The 24319-nt window shown below is 43.2% G+C and overlaps 2 protein-coding genes and 1 pseudogene across 2 annotated transcripts; 2 read left to right on the top strand and 1 right to left on the bottom strand.

Moving 5' to 3' along the window:
- Positions 1-613: 613 nt before the first annotated feature.
- Positions 614-2148, bottom strand: LOC136549540 (DIMBOA UDP-glucosyltransferase BX9-like). Its single transcript, XM_066540845.1, has 2 exons — positions 1753-2148; positions 614-1608 (listed from the first exon to the last, which is right to left on the bottom strand). The coding sequence occupies exons 1-2, from the start codon at positions 1907-1909 to the stop codon at positions 719-721; spliced, it is 1047 nt and encodes a 348-aa protein (XP_066396942.1). The 5' UTR covers positions 1910-2148; the 3' UTR covers positions 614-718.
- A 4645-nt stretch (positions 2149-6793) lies between these two features.
- LOC136549538 (DIMBOA UDP-glucosyltransferase BX8-like) lies at positions 6794-8461 on the top strand. The gene has a single exon (XM_066540843.1). It carries the CDS (start codon positions 6938-6940, stop codon positions 8381-8383), a length of 1446 nt encoding a protein of 481 aa, XP_066396940.1. The 5' UTR covers positions 6794-6937; the 3' UTR covers positions 8384-8461.
- Positions 8462-22002: 13541 nt separating this feature from the next.
- Positions 22003-23287, top strand: LOC136548239 (UDP-glycosyltransferase 76C2-like; annotated as a pseudogene).
- Positions 23288-24319: the final 1032 nt, after the last annotated feature.

Here is a 24319-nt window from a genome sequence, read left to right as displayed (position 1 = left end):
CTCTTTCTTTATTAATTACGTTGCCATGTCAGCGTTTTGCCTATGTGGCAAGTCATTTAATGAGGATATAAACCATCATCAATACACCATTGGGACTGCCCTAAAAAAGTGGTGTCATCTGACCTCCTCGAGCCATTGTTTGGTTTAAAATGTCATTCCTTCTAGGATATAGTGGCTGAGGTTTCTATGTCTTTTCTTTAGGGATTTGTTTTCGTTGCAGTTGTTTGGGTTCAAGTTGAGAGCCGGTTGTATTAGTAGTTTTATCTCATTGTAGCTGTTGCTACTTCTGTTGTTTCATGTTGCCTCCTTCAAGGCTATTGTCTATCCAATTTAGAATTTCTTCTTTATTAATATAATCGGCAGCTCTTCTGGTGGGCTTGTTAAAAAAAAAGAGTTGAAGTAGTAGAAAAAATAACCTGCAGACTACAACATTGAAGTTTTGTCATTGGTAATGGGCAATCGCAGTTCTTGGAATTTGCGCAGTGTAGTACTTTTTCATTGCTTTGCACAATTAATATCCCTACTTTTTTTAGTGATGAAAGGGTGCAGAAAGCCCATGCTAACCGACTTTTTTCTTGTAAACCGGCTTTCATACAAGATGATATACTTGATTCGGAATCGTACTCTTTTGTTTGTATAAACCACCTCAATACTAGAATGCCTGAACATAAAACAGTTTAGATTCCACAGCCAAAACAATATAAGCAGCATACATAGATCACATTGAAAGTATGTAATCCACCAACTTATCAATGGCCATCTGAGAAGTCCCACCAGCTTTCAAGCAATCTGCTACATTCTTCTTAAGCTCCTTAGCTCTATCCCTCATCTCCTCTCCCTCCTTTTCCTTCATGAGGTTCCTAACGGCCTTCTCTATTTTGCCTCTTTCAAGCTCACCTTCCAGCTCCAACCCTACACCCCATGTGTTCACCACGTACCTCGTGTTCATCATCTGATCCGCGAACTGAGGCCTGCAGATCATCGCAACGCCCTCACTGATGCTCTCCAGCGTGGAGTTCCAGCCGCTGTGGGTCCAAAATCCACCGACCGCAGGGTGCGCCAGCACCTCCAGCTGCGGCGCCCACCGGATCACCTTGCCCCTGCCATGAACTGCAGCCTCAAAGCCATTCGGAAAATCCGGGCCATCCAAGAAGCCCCGTACCGAGTCTGCGCGAACCACCCACAGAAAAGGGTGGCCACTGTTGGCCAAGCCCCAAGCCACCTCCAAGAACTCACTGGAGTCCAGTGAAGCCAGGCTTCCGAAGCTCACGTACAGCACGGAGTCCGAGGGCTGCTTGTCCAGCCACTCGATGCAGCTGCAGTCTTGGTCCAGCTCCATCGTGCTACTCCTTGTGCTATTAGAGGAGAGCTTATGGAGAGGGCCAGGAGCAAGTACCATAGGGATGTTGAGCTCTTCGAAGATCCTCTTCAGCTCTGCTGTCTCCAGAGCATCGAGTGTGTTGATCACGACACCGGAGGAATTCTTCATTGCTTCGTTGGCCCGAGCGAGTAACTCGCGCATTTTCTTGTGGTTGCTCCAGCTTGAATAGAAGAGGTCCCTTACCCTCAGCGGCGGTAGCTCTTTCACTGGCATGTAGAGTTTGGACTCTAAAACAGAGCATAAATCAAGTAACAGCACGCACTACTTCTTCAGTACAACTGTTCATGCTGATCAGTTTAGAAAAGGAGGTCTCCGAGAGTTCTACTATCATGTATGCTCCGATGCAGGGATGCTCTAGTCAACTTACTGACCTCGAGGAGGCAGATAGCCCTTTTGGTGAAGCATGGGGTACGCCAAGAAGCATCCGAGGCAGATAGCCCTTTTGGTGAAGCATGAGGCAGATAGCCCTTTTGGTGAAGCATGGGGATCGCGTGCCTGCCAGCTCGTCTCGATCGGCAGACAGCACATAGCTACGCAGCAGGAGCACACGCCATTTAAAAAAACCAAAACGCTTCTCGCTGTCGCTGGTTGATCTGTCGTCTAAACCAAGTTGTCATTTAGGAAAAAGTTTTCCACAACTGCTACGCATGTTCTATGAATTTGTTGTGGCTAGGGACACATGGGTGGTTTGGTAGTGCTGCGTTATTGACTTGTAGTTGTATTTGTTAATTAGACAGACAAGTGTATGTTGTGGCTCACTGAGCTTTTTGCAGGTTGTCCGGAAAGAGAATTATCGTGTGGCTGCAAAAGAACCAAAGAACACAAGCTAATGAACCAATAGGCGATCAGAGTTGTTCGGCTGATGATTTCTACGGACGATAAATCAGTTGGTGCTGGTTTGTCGTGAGAGAAAAACACTGTACCATAGCTGATAAACAGTTCAAGCGAACAACAAAGTTCTGTACACAGGCAACTGGAAACTGAATGGTCAATACAATGAAGCAAATTCCTCATTTTTGTTAGCTGGATATATAGTCCTTGTCCTGGAAAATATTTTAGTGATTCTCAGCCTGTTCGGGAGGCCGTAAACGATCGTGGATTATTTACTGCTGGCTGGTTTAGTGTGAGAGAAAAACACTGTTCCCGACTGGAAATTTACGATCGTTTACGAGCAAGCGAACAGGCTGTCTATCGGTCGTTCATGTCGATCAACTACCGAACTAGAGGCTCAAACGTTCATTGCTATTGGCCTGCCAGCTACAGCACTAAATGCTTGTCTCTGAGTCTTGCCGTCTTGGCCTTTAGATTGTGGAACAACAACTGCAGCAGGCCAAGCAGCGGACAGCGCCGTTGTCGCTCGGCACAAGCACGCATGCATAGCTGCGTGTTGCGGCCTCCGCCAGTCCGCCCTCTAGACTCGCGCTCGCGTAGCAGCTGTCTTGGAAGTTGCAGCTCTGTAGCTGTTGTTCTCTCCAGTCCCCTGCAGTGACTTGATCCTATCCATCCTACCTGTTCTGCTGATCACTCATGGTGTGTAGGTAGGAAGATTCAATATTGTTTATTTGCTTCCATATTTCTGACTTTCCGAATGCTAAATGGAGTTGAATGGTATATCCAGCAACTCTTAAAAGTTAATTACTTTTGATCGATATTATTTTTTATGAGAAATTAAGATGTGCTACTTTCTTATCCCAATTTTTTTAGTTCGTATATATTTCCTTTTATAAACAATCTCCTGTTCTTACTATCTTAACTAGATTGGCAAAGGCAAGACAAAGAACAACAAGAATATACATCTTTTGTGTTTACGGGAGTTGAATTCCTAGAATGAGATTCGACGTTACAAACTGCCCCCCCCCCCCCCCCCCCCCCCCTCTATTCTGTTACGAGCTCCGCCACATCGGTCGATTACATATGTGCAATTTGGCACCCGCACCCACACTCTAACAGGTATAAAGGCTTTGAATCTTTTTTCCTTTTCAGGAAAAGTCCAAATTACTTTGTTTCCTCCTCTAAACTTTAGTTCATGTTACATCGAATATTTGGACACATATATGGAGTATTAAATATAGACTAATTATGAAACTAAATACACAGATTGAGACTAATTTACGAGATAAATTTTTTAAGCCTAATTAGTACATGATTTGACAATATGGTGCTACAGTAAATATGCACTAATGACGGATTAATTAGACTTAATAAATTCATCTCGCGGATTACTGAGGACCTCTGTAATTTATTTTATTATTACTATCCGAACACTCTATGTGACACCCCATGTAACACCCGATGTGGCACCCCTAAACTTTAGTCCATGCATTCAAACACACTCTTATGGTTCCTCCGTCCCAAAATAAGTAACATCTCGTATTTCGAGGAGTCAAACATTCTCAAATATGACTAAATTTTTAGAAAAAATACTATTAATATTTATATCTTGAAATAGGTTTACTACAAAAATATATGACGTAATTTATCTAATGATGTTTATTTGCTATTATAAACATTAATATTTTTTTATATATATTTGGTCAAACTTAGAACTCGTTGACTTCTCAAAATGCGAGATGTGCACTTATTTTGGAACGAAGACGGTATGTCTTGATAACCCCTATGGTCACATGTGGTTTGATATACTCGCTTTAACTATTTAAATTGTTTCAGTTTACACTTTACCAAGATTTGTTATTTTTGTTACCATGTGCATAAGTTGAGCTTTAGTTCGTAGACATCATAATTTATGTAAAAAAAATACATCATAAAAGTTTTTTTTGATAGGTTAGGCCATCTAGTAATAAAATAAAATTAGATTTATAAATTCTATGAAACATAACGATGATGATTTTTAACTTAAAATATGATGTCTTCTATCACCTCATCATTTTTGAAATTAAAACTCAATGCATACATAAAAAAACTAATTTTGCTAAGTAATTGAACCGATTGAAATAGTAAGAGTAAATCAAATCATACTTTAGTTTAGGAATTATCCAGACATGACCAAATTTAAGAGAAATAGACTCCATTTTTTTTTAGAGAGGAAGCCGAGGATCCGAAATCAGGCCATGATGTTTTTGACACGATACGAAGAGCCTGGTTCATTAGCCGTCCACGCTGTGTCCTGGGCCACGGCCCGGCCCATAAGGTACAGACAGCCCAAGTTTTCCGACGCCTGATGTGCGGCACTGGCGAGAGGTTGGGCTTGGGCAGACGCCTCGTGATTTCAGTTTTTTTTTTTTTTTTTTTTTTTTTTTTTTTTGCCCTTCCAAACAAATAGACGGCAGAAAATCTGCTAAGCATGCATTAGTAAAGGAGTTTCAAGAATATTTACAGGGTCTACACATACTAGACAAGGTTAAGCAAGGCAACTTCCAAACCTGAATAAGACAAAGGCAATAATTATATCTCTCAAGTGTTCGCCCTGCTGCACACTAAAGTCTGGCTTCATTTTTGTAGGACAACAAATTAGTCTATTGTCCACCCCTTCGTATAGGAAGTGAGGTTAGCTCAACTAGCATGGTCGTACATCCAATCACCCAGATTCAAGTTTCCTCTTGACTTGGATTTGTGGGTGCCTCGTATATGGTTTTACACAAAAGATAACTTTCCAAGCTTGAAGAAGTAGCATGATGGGCAATGTTTGTTTTTTATTAAAATTGGATCCATGGGTGCTTCACCATGAAAATTGAAAAAAAAACGCCGTCAAACATTGTGTGGTATCGATGAATCTTCTCATTGTGCATGACACAGGCACTACGAGAATGATCTACACCGATATGTCCTCAGTTTCGTAGCAGTGGCACGTGATAGGCATGAGCGCTCGGGCGAGGTAGTGCGACCACTACTTCTTCTAGTCTATTGGAAGATATGGAAGGAAGGAATGAAACGCACGGATTTTCACCGATCGAGCAAACAAGCGGCGTGAGGTTAAGTGAACAAACTTTGGCATTTGGCTTGGGAGTTGTGATACTATATGATCTGTTTGCATCGGGAGTTGTGAGCTCTCTCTTATCATGCAAAGGAAGGATCAAAATGTTGTTCAAGCTATGTCTATGGTTATTGATGTGAAAACATGTTTGTTGAATTTGAGGAATGATGGTTGGGAGCCACTATACAGGAAGCCACAAAATTTTGCAGTGAAAATGATATTCCAATACCAAATATGAATGAAGCAGTACCAAGATTTGGCAGATCAAGAAAAGGGGGTAAGAACATCACTCAAGACCATTATTTTCGTGTTGATACGTTCTATGCTGCTATAAATGCTATTACCACAGAATTTATCATCGGTTTAACGAGGTATCTTGAAAATTGCTTGTTTGCTTTTCTTGTCTTGACCCGAGAGATTCATTCTCTAAGTTTGATGTGGAAAATCTTGCTCGGCTTACTGATGAGATATATTATGATGATTTCTCCTATTCCAAGAAGAGGGTATAAAAGATCAACTTGAGTTATTTATTATTCATGTGAGAAGACTTGAGGAATTTAGAGATTGTCATGATCTGGCAAGTCTAGCTGCACAAATGGTTGAACTTGATAGACATACTGCTTTCTATTGGTTTATCGTCTAATTGAGTTGGCATTGATACTACCGGTAGCAACGGCATGAGTTGAACAGGTCTTTTCGGCTATGAAGAATATCAAAATAGTATTGCGCAACAAGATGTCCGATGCTTGGCTTAATGACTTAATGGTGTGCTACATTGAGCGAGAAATATTCCAAAGAATTGATCTTGAGAAGATCAAGAGAAAACATTTCAAAACAAAAAAGATAGGCAAATGCAATTGCCAAGGGCGCCTAGGCGTGATTGAAGCTTCATCGTCACATGGTTAGATGACTTTGCTTGTATTTTCTATAGTTCGATTTATCCTAAATGGTTTTACTTATATATTTTGTGCTTGACTATCACTTCGTCTAGTGAACCTTTTTGAAAGATATTACTTTACTATCTATGTTATCGACTTCGTCCTACCTTAAATTTTTTTCGTCCTCCGCCACTGCATCGGGTTGATGGAGACCGTGATGACGGAGTGCAGACGTGGAGTTGTTTTGTTGTCAGCAGCTACCTTGCATTGTCCGGGTTGATCAAACTACTCGTGCGATTGCCCTGACAAAAGGCAGTCCTCGTAATACATTATTATCTCTATGATCAGTTTGCACTTTGGAGAGTGACAGCATCAGACAACGCCTGACCACGCTTGTTCAAATAACGTCACCAATGACGTCAAACGAAGCAGCTGCATGCCGCTTCATTGGGCACATGCATGTCGCCGGCCGCCGTTTGGACGTAGCAAATGGATCAGAACTTCTTTCTCTTCTCTAGGACAAAAGTTTGTTGCCACGCATGCAGCATGACGCATGTATACCAACCAATAATTCATCCAATTATCCGATCATCGACACGAAACATAATTTTTTTTTCGCGTCACTGATAGCCTCGATCTGTTCAGTAGCACGTGTACGTCGTCGAACTTGTTTGCCCATCCACCAGTACGTGCTCATTGTAGCACTCACACCGTCACCGAGCATACGCCCGCGCACAGCTAGCAAAAATGGCCGGCGCCCAAGAAGCTCGCGACGGCAACGGCAGCAGGGGCGGCGGCCCTGGTCCTCAGCCGCGCGCGCGGCGCGTGCTGGTGTTCCCGCTGCCGTTCCAAGGCCACATCGACCCGATGCTACACCTGGCGGGGGTGCTCCACGGTCGGGGCCTCGCGGTGACCGTGCTCCACACGCGCTTCAACGCGCTGGACCCGGCGCGGCACCCGGAGTTCCGGTTCGTGGCCGTCCCCGACGGCACGCCCGCCGACGTCGCCGCCACGGGGAGGATCATCGACATCATCCTCGCCATGAACGCCGCCATGGAGTCGTCCTCCTCCGCGGCCGTCGCGGAAGCGCTGGCGTCCGCCGCTCTCGCGGACCCCCGCGCCGCGTGCCTCTTCATCGACGCCAACCTCCTCGCCGTGCACAGGGCGGCCAGGAAGATCGGGCTGCCCACGCTGGTGCTCCGCACCGGGAGCGCCGCCTGCTTCGGTTGCTTCCTGGCGTACCCCATGCTCCACGAGAAGGGCTACCTGCCACCGCGAGAGTCGCAGCTGTGCACGCCGGTGCCGGAGCTGCCACCTCTACGAGTGAAGGACCTCTTCTACTCGAAGCACAGCGACCACGAGCTTGTCCGCAGAGTCCTGGCCCGGGCCAGCGAGACAGTGAGAGGTTGCTCCGGCCTGGTCATCAACACGTTCGAGGCTCTGGAGGCGGCCGAGATCGGGAGGCTCCGCGACGAGCTCGCCGACCTCCCGGTGATCCTCGCTGCCGGCCCTCTCCACAAGCTCTCCTCTAACTCCTCCAGGGGCGCCGGGAGCAGCTTGCTCGCCCCGGACCGCAGCTGCATCGAGTGGCTGGACGCGCAGCGCTCCGGGTCAGTGCTGTACGTGAGCTTCGGGAGCTTGGCAGCCATGGACTCGAGCGAGTTCTTGGAGGTGGCCTGGGGTCTGGCAGAGAGCGGCCACCCCTTCCTGTGGGTCGTCCGACCCAACCAGGTACGAGGCTGCTGTGACGACGACAGCGTGCAGCGGCGGCGGCTGCCGGATGGCGTCGAGGACGTGGTCAGGGCCGGCAGAGGCGTGGTGGTCCGGTGGGCGCCGCAGCAGGAGGTGCTTGCCCACCGCGCGGTGGGTGGGTTCTGGAGCCACTGCGGCTGGAACTCCACCCTGGAGGCGATCAGCGAGGGGGTGCCGATGATTTGCAGGCCGGACGCCGTGGACCAGATGATGAACACGAGGTATGTGCAGGATGTTTGGGGTGTTGGGTTCGAGCTCGAAGGGGAGCTGGAGAGGGGGAAGATCAAGGACGCGATTAGGAAATTGATGAGTGAGCGGGAGGGAGATGAGATGAGGGAAAGAGCACAGGAGCTTAGGGGGAAAGTAGAAGGCTGCTTGGAGAGCTCTGGGCCTTCTCAGATTGCCATTGACAAGTTGGTTAACTACATACAATCTCTGTGAACCTTCTCTTGTGTGTATGTGCTAAGTGTTTACAATTGCAGCTTAATAGCTGATATTCTTATGGACAATTCCTGTCAATTATAGTGTTCTCTTTCTCAATTCCTGTCAATAACAGCTGATATTTTTTCCATAGCTATCAAACATACCTGTACGGTGCGAAGAGCCTTTAGCCTAGTGGTTAGAGCACCTGAGTAGCATGCGGTAGGCTTAAATTCGACTCCCCGTGGCAGCGAATTAAACAGGCCTATACTAAAAAATTATAAAAAAAATAGGTTGGGGTTTCCTTGCTGACTACCGTATGGTGTTGCAATAAAAGTCAAGTCTTATGATCATACTCTGTACATTGTTAGATGTAAGTTGTTCTAATACAGATCATGATCTAGTCCGGGTAACATTGAGACACAGAGAACATGAGGACAGTTTAAAAAGTAAAAAAAAGGCACGAAAAAAACCACTCCACTCTCTAATATCATGTGTATATATAAATATAGTAATTCAGTCCGAGCTATGGAATTAGCCCATTTTGTCTATGGAAACAAGCCTCCAACCATCGCACCCAGGAAGGTTCATCTAGAGTGTAAGTTTTAGGCCCAATAAATCCTTATTTTTTATTTTTCTTTTATTTTATCTATTTATTTTTCTTAACCCTTTTATTTTCATTTTTTATATCACTTGGATTTTATTTTGTATTTTAGTTTCGTTTTTCCTACTTTTTTATTTATTCTATTCTAATTAATATTTTTTATTTTTATTTTTTATTTCCGTGCATATTGTTTTTTAGTGTTCTTGTAATATTTGTTAGATGTTCCATGGCATATTTTTTGTTGTTCACGTAATATCCATTGGATGTCCCACCATGTTTTTTTATTGTTCATATGGCAGCTATGGGATTTTTCTATTTTTTTCCTTTCTATTCCCTTTTTTATTTTTTCCTCTATTACGACATGATTTTTGTAAAGAAATCAATTGTCTTGATTTTTAATTATTTTATTTTTTTATTGTTTTTATTTCCATACATAGTGGATTTTGTAATGTTTTTATACTACCCATGAGATTTTTAATGTTTTTATTTCCATACTTTAATTGTTCACACACTACCCATGAGATGTTCCATGGCATATTTCGGGGTTGTTCATATAGTATTCATGGGATATTCCATATTGTATCTTTGATTATTTATATGGTACTCATAAGATGTTCTATGGTATATTTTGTAATGTTTACATAGTATCCTTGAGATGTTCCATAATATATTTTATTTACACGGTACATGCACGCTGTTATATGCTATATTGCAGATTGTTCATGTACTATCCAAAAGATGTGCAATATATTTCAATTCTTCCAACAATATCCATGAGATGTTCAAGATTTTCTACTACTAGACTCGTGTATTATCAAACCTCATTCACCTGAATCTAAAATTTTATTCTCCTAAATCTAAAATATCGGTCTCATGAACCTAGAACATTCTTTTTGTGAGGACCGAATATTTTTTCTAAATCTAGAACATTATCCATGCTCAATAAAAGAAAATGTTCGTTTACTTCATATTATCCAAATAGAGCGAAGTAAAATCTAGTTTTGGAGGATTTATTGCAAGAAACGCAATGTGAATTTAATTTGTGTGCTTGGTTTGTAAACTAAGACTTTTTCAGATCCGTTGAAAACCATGACACCACCCAATTTGTTGTCTTAGGCCCTGTTCGGCTTACCCTATATTCGGTTTATTCGGCTTCTTTTTTCAGCCGAAACAGTGTTTTCAGTTAGTTTCAGGCAAGTTTCGGACCAGCGAACAGGCCTTGGTAGAACCTCCTCCCTGAGCAATAAAGAAACCCAGGAATGATCCAGACTGCTATGAAGCATGTAGCCCAGCACAACAGCACAACGGCCCACAAAACTTTTTGTCATGCGATGCGAGGTGTCATGGTCGGAGGGTTACTCGGCTCCAACCAGTTGGCAGGTACCCCTCCCCTACCCATCCACCCTCTCTCTCATAGGGTACAAGATTTGACTACTAAAAATTGCACAACATAGTAGCATAGAAAAAGATATTAAATAGTATCAAAGAGCTAAAGTTAAGAACCTGCTATAAGAAAGATAGTAACACAAAATCCTTTCAATTAGTGGCTAGTGATAAACATAGGAAAACTCAAATTTACTGGTTTGAACGAGAGAAAGGATAATTTGTGGTGATGAAGAACTAAAAATTTACATCACTAAATATTAAAAGAATGTCTTTGGTTTCTCATATTGTAAGCATAGCAATATATGGTGGAATCATGGTAAGATGGCATGCATCCCTTAAGAGTCCCTTGACATAGAAAAGAATATGTTGATGGCATAGTTTACTAAACGAGAGATGGGATATGCAATCTTCCAAATGAAAAATAATAAAGCTCTAGATCCTAATATAATGGATTTCTTCATGAGTTTTATCAGCCTTTTGGAGTGCTATACAAATGACAATACGATCCTTTCCAAGGACTTTCATAATGGGACATTACCTTTTCACAGTCTAAACTATGAAGTAGTAATATTTGTATCAAAGCATAAAGAGGCCATTCTCTGAATGTTAGTTTTAAGTTTTTACTAAAATGACCACAAATGGTATTTTGTTGATTTTTGAAAAGGTGATCAAAACCTATAAACTATTTTTTCTAAGAAGGAATATAATGGGTGGTGTGATTATTATCTCCATAAAATAACTCACAATATATACGTAAAGAAATAATTGTGTGATTTTTAAAATAGCTTTTGAAAAAAGTGTAAGAAAATTTAATTTTACAAAAAATACGGAAATGTTGTATAAGTGTATTGAGTCGTTTTATGTAGGATGGTAATGTAGGAATTAAAGTAAATGGTCATATGAGTTCTTACTTCCAAATGGAAAATGGATTTAGCCAGGTGATCCATTACCTCCAATACTGTTTAAGATAGTGATTAGCATGTTGGCAATCATTATTGCTAAAACCAAGGAAAATGAGAAAATAGAAGGTGTAGTGCCTTTATTTAGTGGAGGATACCTTGTAAATATTACAATACGGACCATGATATTGAACAAGTAAAGGACATGAAATTATTCTTTGTGCTTTTGAACAATTATATGGTCTTAAAATCAACTTCCACAAAAGCTAGATTTTTTGTTTTGTTCAAGCAAAAGATTGTGAGAGAGAATACTCACAATTATTTGGTTGCAAAGTAGGATCATACCATTTTTTATATCTTGGCATCCCAATGCATATTAAGAAACTTGATAATATGGATTGAAGTGATTCAAGAAAAAACTGAGAAGAGAATAGCAGTGTGGGAAGGAAAACATTTGTGTGTTGGTCTTAGGCTAGTACTAATATGAACTCAATTTTGTCTAGTCTACTTCCGTTCATGCTCTTCTTCTTTTAGAGCCCTAGAGAAGTCCTAAAAATTTGGAGTATTTGAGATCGAGATTTTTCTGGCAATATGAATAACATAAAAAGAAGTATAGATTAATGAGATGAAACATTATTTGCCAACCAAAAGACCAAGATGGCTTAGGAACCAAAAATCCTAAAATTTAGTGCATAATCTAAACACTCAAACTAAATGCTTGTTAAGTTAATTATTGTTTTGATTGAGTAATAAAGGCGGTGTGTAGCAAGAGCTGTTGTGTAAAAGATATCTTAGGAACCAAACATTGAGTGCAACAAAAATAAACGACCACTCATATTTTTGGATGGGGCTCGTTGGGGTATAGGATTAGTTCCTACTTGTGTGAAAATTTCAGTTAAATGACGACAGTCAAATTAGGTTTTGGAAAGATAAATAGCTAGGAGATCATCAATTGAAATATCAATAATACTAAGTACAATGACATTTAATATTTCTTTCAGGAGAGCATTAGTAGGGGGACATAATATTAGAATGTCAATATTTTATTGCTAGACTAGCCAATATAAATTTCAAAGAGGGTAGAGATAAAGCTATCTACACAGTTTAAGAAAACATGTAATGTTCTCAGAAATCTATGAAGTTACTCGTCATTAATAATTTTCAGTTTACTAACAAAGAATTTGGCATAACACTGATGAAAATACATGTAGATATTGAAATCTCTATGTGGTACCTAAAAAAAGGAGGTATCCTCATAAAGGACAATCTTAATAGACGAAACTGGAATGGAGTAAAACTTGCTGCTTAGTACGGAGTGATCATGAACTCATCATGAAAACATGCGACACCTATTTTTTGATTGACATTATCATACTAAATTTCTTTGGCATGCTATTTTTTATTATACATTCAAAATTGCACCTCCTAGAGACTTAAATGGCTTATTTCATACTTGGGTTACGCAAGGGGGCAGAATAATAAAGTGAATTAAATATGGCGATAAGGGCTATGTCAATTTGCTGGGCTGTATGATCTCAAGAAAATGTTATTGTTTTTTTATGAATGGCAACCAAAAACATTTAGGCCCCTTTTGGATCCTTGGAATTGAATTCATTTTAATAATCATAATTTAGACACATATTGATTAAGCTAATATGGTTGTATATGATTATATTTGTATATTATTGTTGGTTATACGAGAGAGGTACTTATGTGTTGCATTTTTATCATAGGGGAGCGAGTTGAAGAGTGTGTTATAAGTTGCAAAGTAGAAACATAAAATGGTAATCTATAAAATCAATTTCCATGCCTCACCCTATGAATTTCAGATAGGCTGATATGTGAACTTTGGAAAGTGTTGGAATATCCAATTCCAAGCCTAATAGCCCCTTATGTGAATGAAATAATCCAAATAGCCCCTTATGTGAATCTTACTTAGAGGAAGTATTGGTTCCGATTTTGGGCACCATTGCAGCAACTTGAGGATCAAGAGAAGTTGTTGATTCCTTCATGCCAACACTTGGAGACACCAGCTATGTAGTGTTTTGCCTCCCATAGATGACCGTTTATTTTCAGAAGAATGTGTCAATACTGTCTGACTTGTCATTTCTGATCGTGTTTGTCACAATCATGGTCGTGTTCGTGTTGGAGGTAGCTTTAGCTGCAACTTTGTAATAATCCTGGACTAGTTTTCTTGGGAAGGTTGAAGCTGCCGGGAACGTTTTATATACTATTAAAAAAAAAATCTGATTCAGTCTTTCCTCTTTCGTTATGGTTTAGCTTAACACAGTTTGCAACAACCTCCGTCTGTAAGTCTATTTAGATTGGTCAAAAGCGCCTGAAGTTAGGTTCATACATGGATCTATGAGGAGTTATCGTATCTAGGATCCAAATCCATGACGTTTTAAGTTCTGAAATTATACAAAATTTCACGATCTTCTTCAAAGATTCGTCAACACACAACCGTTGCCCATTTCAACCTTTCTAGGCAGTGGCCGTATGCCCGTATCCTTTGACCAGAGTTTATTTATTTCATGACATATCCCTGTAAACGCTGTGAGAGCACGCTCATCCCCGTGGGAGGCTTTAGGAAGTTTCCTCCAAGCTCCGAGGATAAATAATGTGAGAAATAGTTGGTGGATCATCCCCGGTTCCTCTTCCCACAGTTTATTACAGAGTCTGTCTATCTAACACCCGAGTATTTTAGCACCTAGGAACACTTGGATTTTTTTCCTCATAGACACTGTTCATTTTCTCCTCTCCTCTCTTTCTTCTTGGCACAAATCACAAATCATAAGTAACAAATCATAAATCACAAGCAACAAATTTTTTCTATGAAAAGACAAAGACAAAATTTGGTGGCAGTGCCGGAGTTGGGGAAGAAAGAAGCTCGTCGAACTTAGGGAAGATGCCAGGCGTGCTCAGACGCAGCCGTGGTGGTGGCGCGGGCACGGGCGGGCGGCGTAGGCGCGGGCACGGGCACGGGCGGGCGCGCGGCAGCACAGGCGTGGGCGGTTGCGAGCTTGACGGCCACAGCTAAAAAAATCATGTGTTCTGGATGCTAAAACACCCGGGTGTTATATAACATTCACTACAGCAGACACGTGCTTTGCCGAGTGCTGCACTCGGTAAAGAGCTGACGGCATATCCCTTCACGGCAAAGGCTTCTTTGCCGAGTGCCGCATGTCGGGCACTCGGCAAAGGATTTCCCGAGTGCCATGACGGCACTCGGCAAAGAAAAGCCGCCGTAACGGCCAGGTCACGGTGACGGCCCCTTTGCCGAGTGCCACGCGTCGGCACTCGGCAAAGAAATGTGTTTTTTATTTTTATTTTTAAAATGCTTTGCCGAGTGCCTGCATCTGGCACTCGACAAAGCTTGTTTTTTTTTTATTTTCTTTGCCGAGTGCTGTAGGTAGGCACTCGGCAAGGAGTTTTTTTTTGAATTTTCTTTGCTGAGTGCCTTGACCATGACTCTCGGTAAAGCTGGGAAGCTTAGTGTCCCAGATTCCCAGCTTTGCCGAGTGTCATAGTCATGACACTCGGCAAAGAAGTGAAAAAATTCATTTTTTTGGTATTTTGTCTTCCATCGTTGCAAACAAGATATACATCATATATATATATATATAACACAACTATATATCACACAAATATATATCACAATCCACCACAAACACAAACATAGCATACAAGTATCACAATCTCGACTCCCAAGTTCAAAGTTCAAACACACAAGCATAGTTCACAAAGTTCACAAGTGCATTATATCACAACGGCTGCTATTTGAAGCTCACGGCGACGGTCCAGGTTGGGATGACCCAACGTGCGATCCTGTCGATCCTCCAAGGTGGTTCGACGTCGCCCCCGATTGATGCTGCACAAAATAGAAGAGATTGCACGTGAGCGACAAGAGAAGAGATAAATATGCAAGATAAATATCCGCCACTACCACCACCACCACCACCACATCACCGCCATCACCAATACTTTACCACCAACATTTCACCACCACCACCACCACACCACCACCACATCACCACCATGACCACCACCACCACCACCACTAGGTTTCTCTAGGTTTCACTAGGTTTCTCTAAGTTTCAGCATAGAAAGTAAAACTTCGTACTTATACTCACCGGGGTAGAATCAGGACGTTGTGGAGGTGGATCTAGAGCAAGCAGCGTCTATGGGATCGTTCAACCTTGTTGCTGACCAATTTGCTGCATGAACTTGATCATCTCAGCCATCTGCCGCTGATCTTGCTCCCGCTGGGCCTCCAAAGCCTGTAGCCTCTGCCGCTCGACCTCCAGCTCGTACTGCAGTTCCTGCACCTGGGCATGCAATATTTGACCCCAATGTTTCAATAATGCATAGGTAAGGTATGTAAAAGTCAAAGAACGACGAATGAAATAGGAATGCTTACCTAGAGTGCCGACATCGTGGTCGGCCGTTGGCGTATGGGCACGCTTGAGCTCGTGCTCGCTACTCGAAGCTGGTGGAGAGGAGGAGTAGAGGCCGTGTCGAGTACGTCGTCGCCAATCCAGAACTACCCATGCTTCTTGCCTTGCCCCACCCTCATCACGAGCTGAGGATCAAGGCGCTCCTCGGTTCTCGGATCATAGCCCGGCCCATGGACTGACCTTGCCGCCTCCGTGTACGAAGAGAGGCGGGTGTGGACACTGGAGTTGGTGTACGCCTCAAGCAGGGTATCTGGGTCATACTCGATGTCGGCCGTCGCCTTGCCCATGTAAGCCAGAGCATATGCCTTGAGTTGACCAACTGGCTGGCCACCGTGTGCATCCGACTATGAGAAAGACAACAACATGTGGTTAGAAATGATGCAGAATTGAGTGCGGCTAGATTAGAGCAATGGCGGAGACTTACATATGCCTTTGCATATTTGCTGAGGCTGCGGCTGCCCTGATGGTGAGGTACACCTGGCATCTGCAAATGCCTATCGTGGGCCTCCTCATGCTTCTTCTACCAGTCCTCGTCCAACCAGGTGTCCACAATATATTCCTAGCAATCGGGGTGGGTGGCGCACCAACTTGGAATCGCATATAGGGCATCAAGTAGATGACATATCAAAAGATCAAATTAGGCATACTTAATCTCAAAAGAAATGAATATTCATGTTTTGTATTTACCTATATGTACTGCTCCCTTGTCAGCGTCATCCGTCTTGCCTCCTCTTTGTTGACACGCCTAAGTAGGAACTTGGCGTTGTAGTCTATGTGGGCCTGGAGGTGGGACTCGTAGTGCAAGTCTAGTCATCCATCTTGCCTCCTCTCTTGGAGGCAGCATCTCTATCTTTGGTCTATCGCATAACGTTGTCAGGTCCACTCTGGCCTTAGAGTTGTCCTTTGTCTTGTCAGGAATGTCTATGAGTGTTGCCCAAAGTGCTTTGTCGACATTCTTCTCATTGTGCATTACATCTATATTATGTGGAAGGAGAAGGTCATCAAAATAGGGAAGCCTCTCCAAGCCCGACTTATGAGTCCACATATGTTCGACACCATATCCCACAAAGCAATCTTTCTTTGGATTATCTTTCTTTCGACTATCTTTCTATGGATTGACCATGAGAGCATCTATCTGAGCATGAACCTAGGCACCAGTCATCTTCTAAGGTTTAGGGTCGGTCACCTTGACACCTTTCGTGAAGTTCTTGGTGTCTTGTCTGAATGCATGGTTAAGAGGGAGGAACTGTCGATGCTTGTCGAACGACGAAAACTTGCCACCCTTCTTCAACCAAATGAACTCCAGAGTTGTCTTGCATACCAGGCATGGGAACTTCCTATGGACACACCAGGCATTGAATATCCCATATGCCAGGAAGTCATGCATAGAGTACTGGTACCAAACATACATTTTGAAGTTTTTCTTTGTAGCTCGATCGTAAGTCCATACCCCTTCATTCCAAGCACTGATCAATTCATCATAAACAGGCTCCATGTACACACCCATTTTATTTCTCGGGTGTCCAGGAATTATCAACATCAAGAATATATTTTGTCGTTGAAGGAGGACCCCTGGGGGAGATTGAGGGGGATAGCGAACACATGCCAACAAGTGTATGGGGCCGACATCATTCCATAAGGATTGAACCCATCCATTGCCAGCGCAACACGTACATTATGGGCCTTAAGATCTTTGTCATGATGCTTGCGATTAAAGCTTTTCCATGCTTCACCATCAGTTGGATGTACCATCTTGTCAGGATTGTATCGAATGCCATTCTTGTGCCATGTCATCTGTTTCATGGACTCCTTGGTCATGAATAGCCGTTGGAGCCTCGGTATGATCAGAAGGTGTCATAGGACTTTCATGGGGATCTCAAGCTTCTCCTTCTGGCCATCACCTTTGTCTACCTCCACATACCTAGAGGATTTACACTTTGGATATTACTTTGCATCCTTGTGATCTTTCCTAAATAGGATGCACCCCTTTGGACAACAATGTATTTGCTCATATGGCATCTTAAGTGCACGAAGGAGTCTCTGTGACTCGTAGAAGCTGCTCGGCAGAATATGACCCTCCGGAAGCAGCCCACCAATAACTGCCAACATACCATCGAAGCAGGCTCAACTCATATTGTACTGGGACATCAACCCCATTAGGCGTCCAATGGCATCCAGTTGAGAAACTGTTGCCTTCTCGTGTAGGAGCTTCTGTGTCGAAGACAACATTTGGTAGAACGCCTTTCCGGTTGGCTCTGGCTCCTCCTCCTCATCCTCCGTAGGTCTTTCAGCGAATGTTGCCTTGTGAAAGTCACCTAACCATCCTGCTACCCCGCCATCAGCATCAAACGCCTCCAAGCGTGGTCTCACCACCTCCTCTCTAGTATGATGGGCTTCACCATGGAACACCCATCGGGTATAGTTTGGTATAAATCCATACTTGCAAAGATGTCCCCCCATGATCTTCCTTGTTTTTCTTTTCCTGTTTCCGCATTCGCTACAGGGACAGAATGTGTCTCTCACTCCATTAGCTGTCTTGCCAAATGCTTGGTTCAAGAAACCCTCAGTCTTGTCCATCCATTCAGGGGTGATTTCAGCCTGACTTGGGCGGCCCGTGTACATTCACTCATGGTTATCCATCCTCTAGCATATACATGAGCGAGTAATATAACCACCAATTGCATCTGAACGGCGTGTCTACTGTCTAATGGGTGAGGATAGGTCCTAATCCCACCTGCGGATGCGTAGATGAGGTTAGTTTACATGCTCTACTCCGATCTGAGACAGAATTTCAGCAGCACCTCCCCGTTGTTATCCCGATACACGTCCTGGAAGGGAGAGTGTGTATGCGGAGAACAATAGGGAGGTGGTGCCAAAACTCTGTCTCAGATCGAAGCAAAACATGGAAACTACCCCATCTATGCATCCACGGGCTGTCCAAAAAAGTGGATAATCTGAAATAGATACGGTCTTAGATATGCGAAGATCCGCATACCTCCAACCATATCTATTTCGAACGGGAGACGCCTAACTAGGTTACACCGATCTACGACAACGATAAGGAAGAGAGGTTATTCATACCTAGGGTGGTGGTGGAGTCCGGCTAGCGGGGCAGTGGCGAGGCGACGCTGTGCAGGTAGGACTGTAGCGCCGACGAAGATGATTGGGGTCGCCTACGTACTTCGGGTCCCCTCCGATGGGTCCTGCTCTACAAAAGAAGAATTATAATACTATAAGTTAAAAATTTCAGCAGAACCTCCCCTGTACGGGGAGGTTTCCAAAACCTGCAAGAAAAAACCAGCACGATGGCTGACAGCATATATACGGCTCGAAGGCCCACACATCCACCTACGGCACGAAGTCCCACACATCCACATACGACACGAAGGCCATCAATGACATACAAGGCACGAAGGCCGACAACCGGGGGGGCTTTATACCTTGGGTGGTGGTGGAGTCGGGCGATGCGGTGCCGGGGACGACGGCGGGGACGAACGGTGAGGGGCGTGGCTGGTAGCCGAGGCTCCTCCTCCTCCCTTCTCCTTCCTCCTCCCTTCTCCTTCTTCCTTTTCCTTTCTCCTCTCCTCCACCACCCTTCTCTCCTCTACTCCCCTGCTCCTCCTCTCCTCCACTTCGGCGGTTCAGGGGCGGGGGGGGGGCAGGTAGGGCAGGGCACCACCAGCAGGTCCGTGTCCGACGGTAGAGCCGGGCCGGGGCAGGGTCGGCTAAGGCGGAGGTCGGGCGATGGCGGGGCGGGGCTGGGGTGGGGCGGTGCACCACTGGCCAGGGAGGGCAGACTCGGGCGTGGGCCGGCTGCGCCGGTGGTCCATGGCGGTGGGGCAGGGCCAGGGCGCGTGGCTATGAGAGGGAGAGTGGTTGCGGGCCGGTCGGCCCACTATGGTTAAGTGGGGCGACCCTTTGCTGAGTGCCGAGTGCCGAGATGCAGGCACTCGGCAAAGAAATTCAGGGGGGTTTCTTTTCATCCGAAAGATGAAAAAAATTCTGAATATTCTTTGCCGAGTGCTGCAAGCCTGGCACTTGGCAAAGGGGTTCCTTTGCCGAGTGCCAATTCCGACACTCGGCAAAGTATTTTTATTTTATTTTTATTTTTGTTTTCAAATTTTTTCTGTGGCATTTATACAGTACCTTGAAGCACATGTTTCAATTTGGAACTTTTCTATAACTTTTTGGTATATTTTTTAAATTTGTTATGTTTACTTGAATTTTTCTCGAAAAAGTAAATTTGAACTGCAGGTGCATGAAATATTGGAATTTAGCGATTCAAAAAAATGGTATTCATGTTTTTGAGTGTATTTTGAGGCCGTGTGCAGGGACATTCGTGAAATTTCGAACATCTGTTTCACGAAACATGACCACCAACTTGTTAAAAAAGTGTTTTTTAATTATATAAAATGCAAACAAAGTCCGAAAATCATGAAACTTGTCGAGGTGTCGTGTCATCGCATGTAGAGGCTGTGGTAAAAAATTTAGAAGTTTCCGAGCAAGTTGTGACGTACGGGTTCCTTTGCCGAGTGCCAATTCCAACACTCAGCAAAGCATTTTTATTTTTTTTATTTTTGTTTTCAAATTTTTTCTGTGGCATTTATACAGTACCTTGAAGCACATGTTCCAATTTGGAACTTTTCTATGACTTTTTGGTATATTTTTTATGTTTACTTGAATTTTTCTCGAAAAAGTAAATTTGAACTGCAGGTGCATGAAATATTGGAATTTAGGGATTCAAAAAATGGTATTCATGTTTTTGAGTGTATTTTGGGGCCGTGTACAGGGACATTCGTGAAATTTCGAACATCTGTTTCACGAAATATGACCACCAACTTGTTAAAAAGTGTTTTTTAATTATATAAAATGCAAACAAAGTTCGAAAATAACGAAACTTGTCGAGGTGTCGTGTCATCGCATGTAGAGGTTGTGGTAAAAAAATTAGAAGTTTCCGAGCAAGTTGTGATGTACGGGTTCCTTTGCCGAGTGCCAATTCCGACACTCAGCAAAGCATTTTTATTTTTTTTATTTTTGTTTTCAAATTTTTTCTGTGGCATTTATACATTACCTTGAAGCACATGTTCCAATTTGGAACTTTTCTATGACTTTTTGGTATATTTTTTTAAATTTTTTATGTTTACTTGAATTTTTCTCGAAAAAGTAAATTTGAACTGCAGGTGCATGAAATATTAGAATTTAGCGATTCAAAAAACGGTATTCATGTTTTTGAGTGTATTTTGAGGCCATGTGTAGGAACATTCGTGAAATTTCAAACATCTGTTTCACGAAACATGACCACCAACTTGTTAAAAAGTGTTTTTTAATTATATAAAATACAAACGAATTCCGAAAATCACGAAACTTGTCGAGGTGTCGTGTCATCGCATGTAGATGTCTGGGTTTTAGGCATCGTACGTCACAACTTGCTCGGAAACTTCTAAATTTTTTACCACAGCCTCTACATGCGATGACACGACACCTCGACAAGTTTCGTGATTTTTGGACTTCGTTTGTATTTTATATAATTAAAAAACACTTTTTAACAAGTTGGTGGTCATGTTTCGTAAAATAAATGTTCGAAATTTCACGAATGTCCCTGCACACAGCCTCAAAATACACTCTAAATTCCAATATTTCATGCATGTGCAGTTCAAATTTACTTTTTCGAGAAAAATTCAAGTAAACATAAAAAATTTAAAAAATATACCAAAAAGTCATAGAAAAGTTCCAAATTAGAACATGTGCTTCAAGGTACCATATAAATGCCACAGAAAAAATTTGAAAACAAAAATAAAAAAAAATAAAAATACTTTGCCGAGTGTCGGAATTGGTACTCGGCAAAGGAACCTTTTTGCCGAGTACCAATTGCAGCACTCGGCAAAGACAGCACGTTTGCCGAGTGCTAACGGCTAGCACTCGGCAAAGGATGACGGAGGGGCCACCGGCGTCGCCTGAGGTATTTTGCCGAGGGTTATTCTTTGCCGAGTGCCGGACACTCGGCAAAGAGGACGTTTGCCGAGTGTCCCTCTTTGCCGAGTGTTTGGCACTCGGCAAAGACGGCCTTTGCCGAGTGCCGGCTTTGCCGAGTGCGGTACTCGGCAAACTGCCTCTTTGCCGAGTGTCCGTGTTTCGATACTCGGCAAAGAGCGCGTCTCCCATAGTGATTACTGTTATTATATGTATATATATATATATATATATAGCCACTTGAAACTGAAGGTTGGAGAACCGAGGTATCCAGCCATCCAGCATTCAACCAAGGAACGTCGGAGCCAGCCGGCAAGTCTAACGATGGCCGGAGGGGGCGGTCGTCCATCCCGCGGCGCCCGCGTCGTGCTGTGCCCACTGCCGTTCCAGGGCCACCTCAGCCCGATGCTGCATCTGGCCGGGGTGCTCCACGCGCGGGGGCTCGCCGTCACCGTCCTCCACACGGCGTTCAACGCGCCGGACCCCGTGCACCACCCGGCGGGGCTGGCCGTCGTCGCCGTGATGGACGACAAGGGCTATCTGCCAGCCACAGGTCTGTAAATCGTAACGTGTCCCGTGTCCGTAACAAATGCTACCACTGATTTTAGAAGTATGTATGCAGTGTTTTAGGAACGAATTTTCCATGAATAAACCTTGATAGAGATTATTTGTACTTTTACTACAAGCATAGAAATATCCATGACACATTCACACGTCATCCAACAAGGCCACATTACAATTTGTTTCATTTCAGAGTCCAACCTACAAATGCCGGTAAAGGAGCTGCCACCTCTACAAGTGAGGGACCTGTTTGACCCAAGCAAGCTCCCCAACAAAGAAATCGTGCACAAGATCTTGAATCGTGCCACGGAGACCACAACAAAGTCCTCCGGTGCAATACTCAACACATTTGAGGCTCTTGAGTCCCACGAGCTTGAGATGATCCAGGACCAACTTGCCCATAAAGGTATTCCACCCTTTGCCGTCGGTCCGCTTCACAAGCTCATCACCTCTAACGATAACGGCACCGAGACTAGTCTACTTAACCAGGAGCGCAGTTGCATTGAGTGGCTGGATACACAGGCCCCTGGCTCCGTGCTATATGTGAGCTTTGGTAGTGTTGCTCATGTGACTCAAGATGAGTTCATGGAGATGGCATGGGGCTTGGCAAACAACGGCAATCCATTTCTATGGGTGGTTCGGCGTGGCCTTGTGCTTGGAGTGGACAAACAGGAGCTCCCGGATGGGTTCATGTCGGCTGTGGAGGGTAGAGGCAAGGTGATCGAGTGGGCGCCGCAACAAGAGGTGCTAGCTCACCCTGCAGTGGGGGGCTTCTGGACTCACAATGGATGGAACTCCACATTGGAGAGTATCTATGAGGGGGTGCCGATGCTATCGAGGCCTATCTTTGGAGATCAATTGCCAACCGCAAGGTACGTGCACGACACGTGGAAGATTGGGATTTTGTTGGAGGGGTGTGCTAGAGCGAGGGGAGGTCGAGAAGGCCATCGAGAAGCTGATGGATGAAGATGAGGGAGTTGAAATCAGGAAAAGAGCAAAGGATTTGAAGGAGAAACTGCGGATGTGCCTTGAGAGCAGTGGGTCTTAACAGGCCGTCGATAAGTTGGTGGATCACATACTTTCTCTTTGAGTTGTTCATTACAGAATTGTTATGTTTGTCCAAGGTTTCGGCTGAATAAATTAACTACCGGTTTAAGTTGCAAAGCTTTTGTTGTAGCTCATGTTTCATAGCATCATGATTTTAGATTTTTTTACTTTCAATTTTCACAATATTAGTTGCTACTTCCTCCATCACCCAAATAAGAGTCATTCTTACCTTTCGAGAAGTCAAATGCTTTTAACTTCGACCAAATATATACAATAAATCATTAATATTTATGGTGCATAATAAGAATCATTAGATTATTTGTTGAATATATTTTTATAATCAACTTAAAGGGAGAGACAAATATTGTTAATATTTTCTATAAATCAAGTCAAACTTAAAAAAATTTGCCTTGTATAATTGGGACGGAGGGAGTACAAATTTTATATGAAACTCTTGTTATCGATATAATTTTTATTAAAATTGTCATTTTGTATTATGTTAAAAAATAATCTTATATATGTCTTAAACTGTACTGTTAAATACTCTCTCTATTTAAAATTATAAGTTATTTTGATTTTTTTAAATACATTACTTTTACTATACATCTAGATAAACCAAAACGTCTTATAATTTCAAATGAATGCACAGAGGATGGTTTAGCCTACACTATCGAAGTAAGATTTAGAAAGGGCCAATAATTGTAATCTCAAGAGGATAGATTAATATTTAAGCTTAAGAACCGCACAGCCGCCCGTCGGTTGTCATACTCCTTCTCCACTGTGACCGCACAGTCGTATCCCACTATGCAGTGCTCCGCCCGCCTAGCTGCCAGGTTGTGCTAAAAGCGCATGTTGCAAGCGTATGTTTCAAGTGTTTCAGATATTTTAGAGGTATGTTGCAAGTGCTTTAGATGGATATTACAAAAGTAGATCGGAATGTTGCATATGTTGCAATGGCTGTACACGTATGTTGCAAAGGTTTGTTACCAATGTTTCATATGTGTTTTCCAGACGTATGTTGTAAGTGTGTTTA

This window comes from Miscanthus floridulus, chromosome 4 (assembly GCF_019320115.1).
Source record: "Miscanthus floridulus cultivar M001 chromosome 4, ASM1932011v1, whole genome shotgun sequence".
In the NCBI taxonomy this organism is placed as follows: Eukaryota; Viridiplantae; Streptophyta; class Magnoliopsida; order Poales; family Poaceae; genus Miscanthus; species Miscanthus floridulus.
The sequence above is the reverse complement of the archived record's forward strand: the minus strand, read 5'-3'. Positions and strand labels throughout refer to the sequence as shown.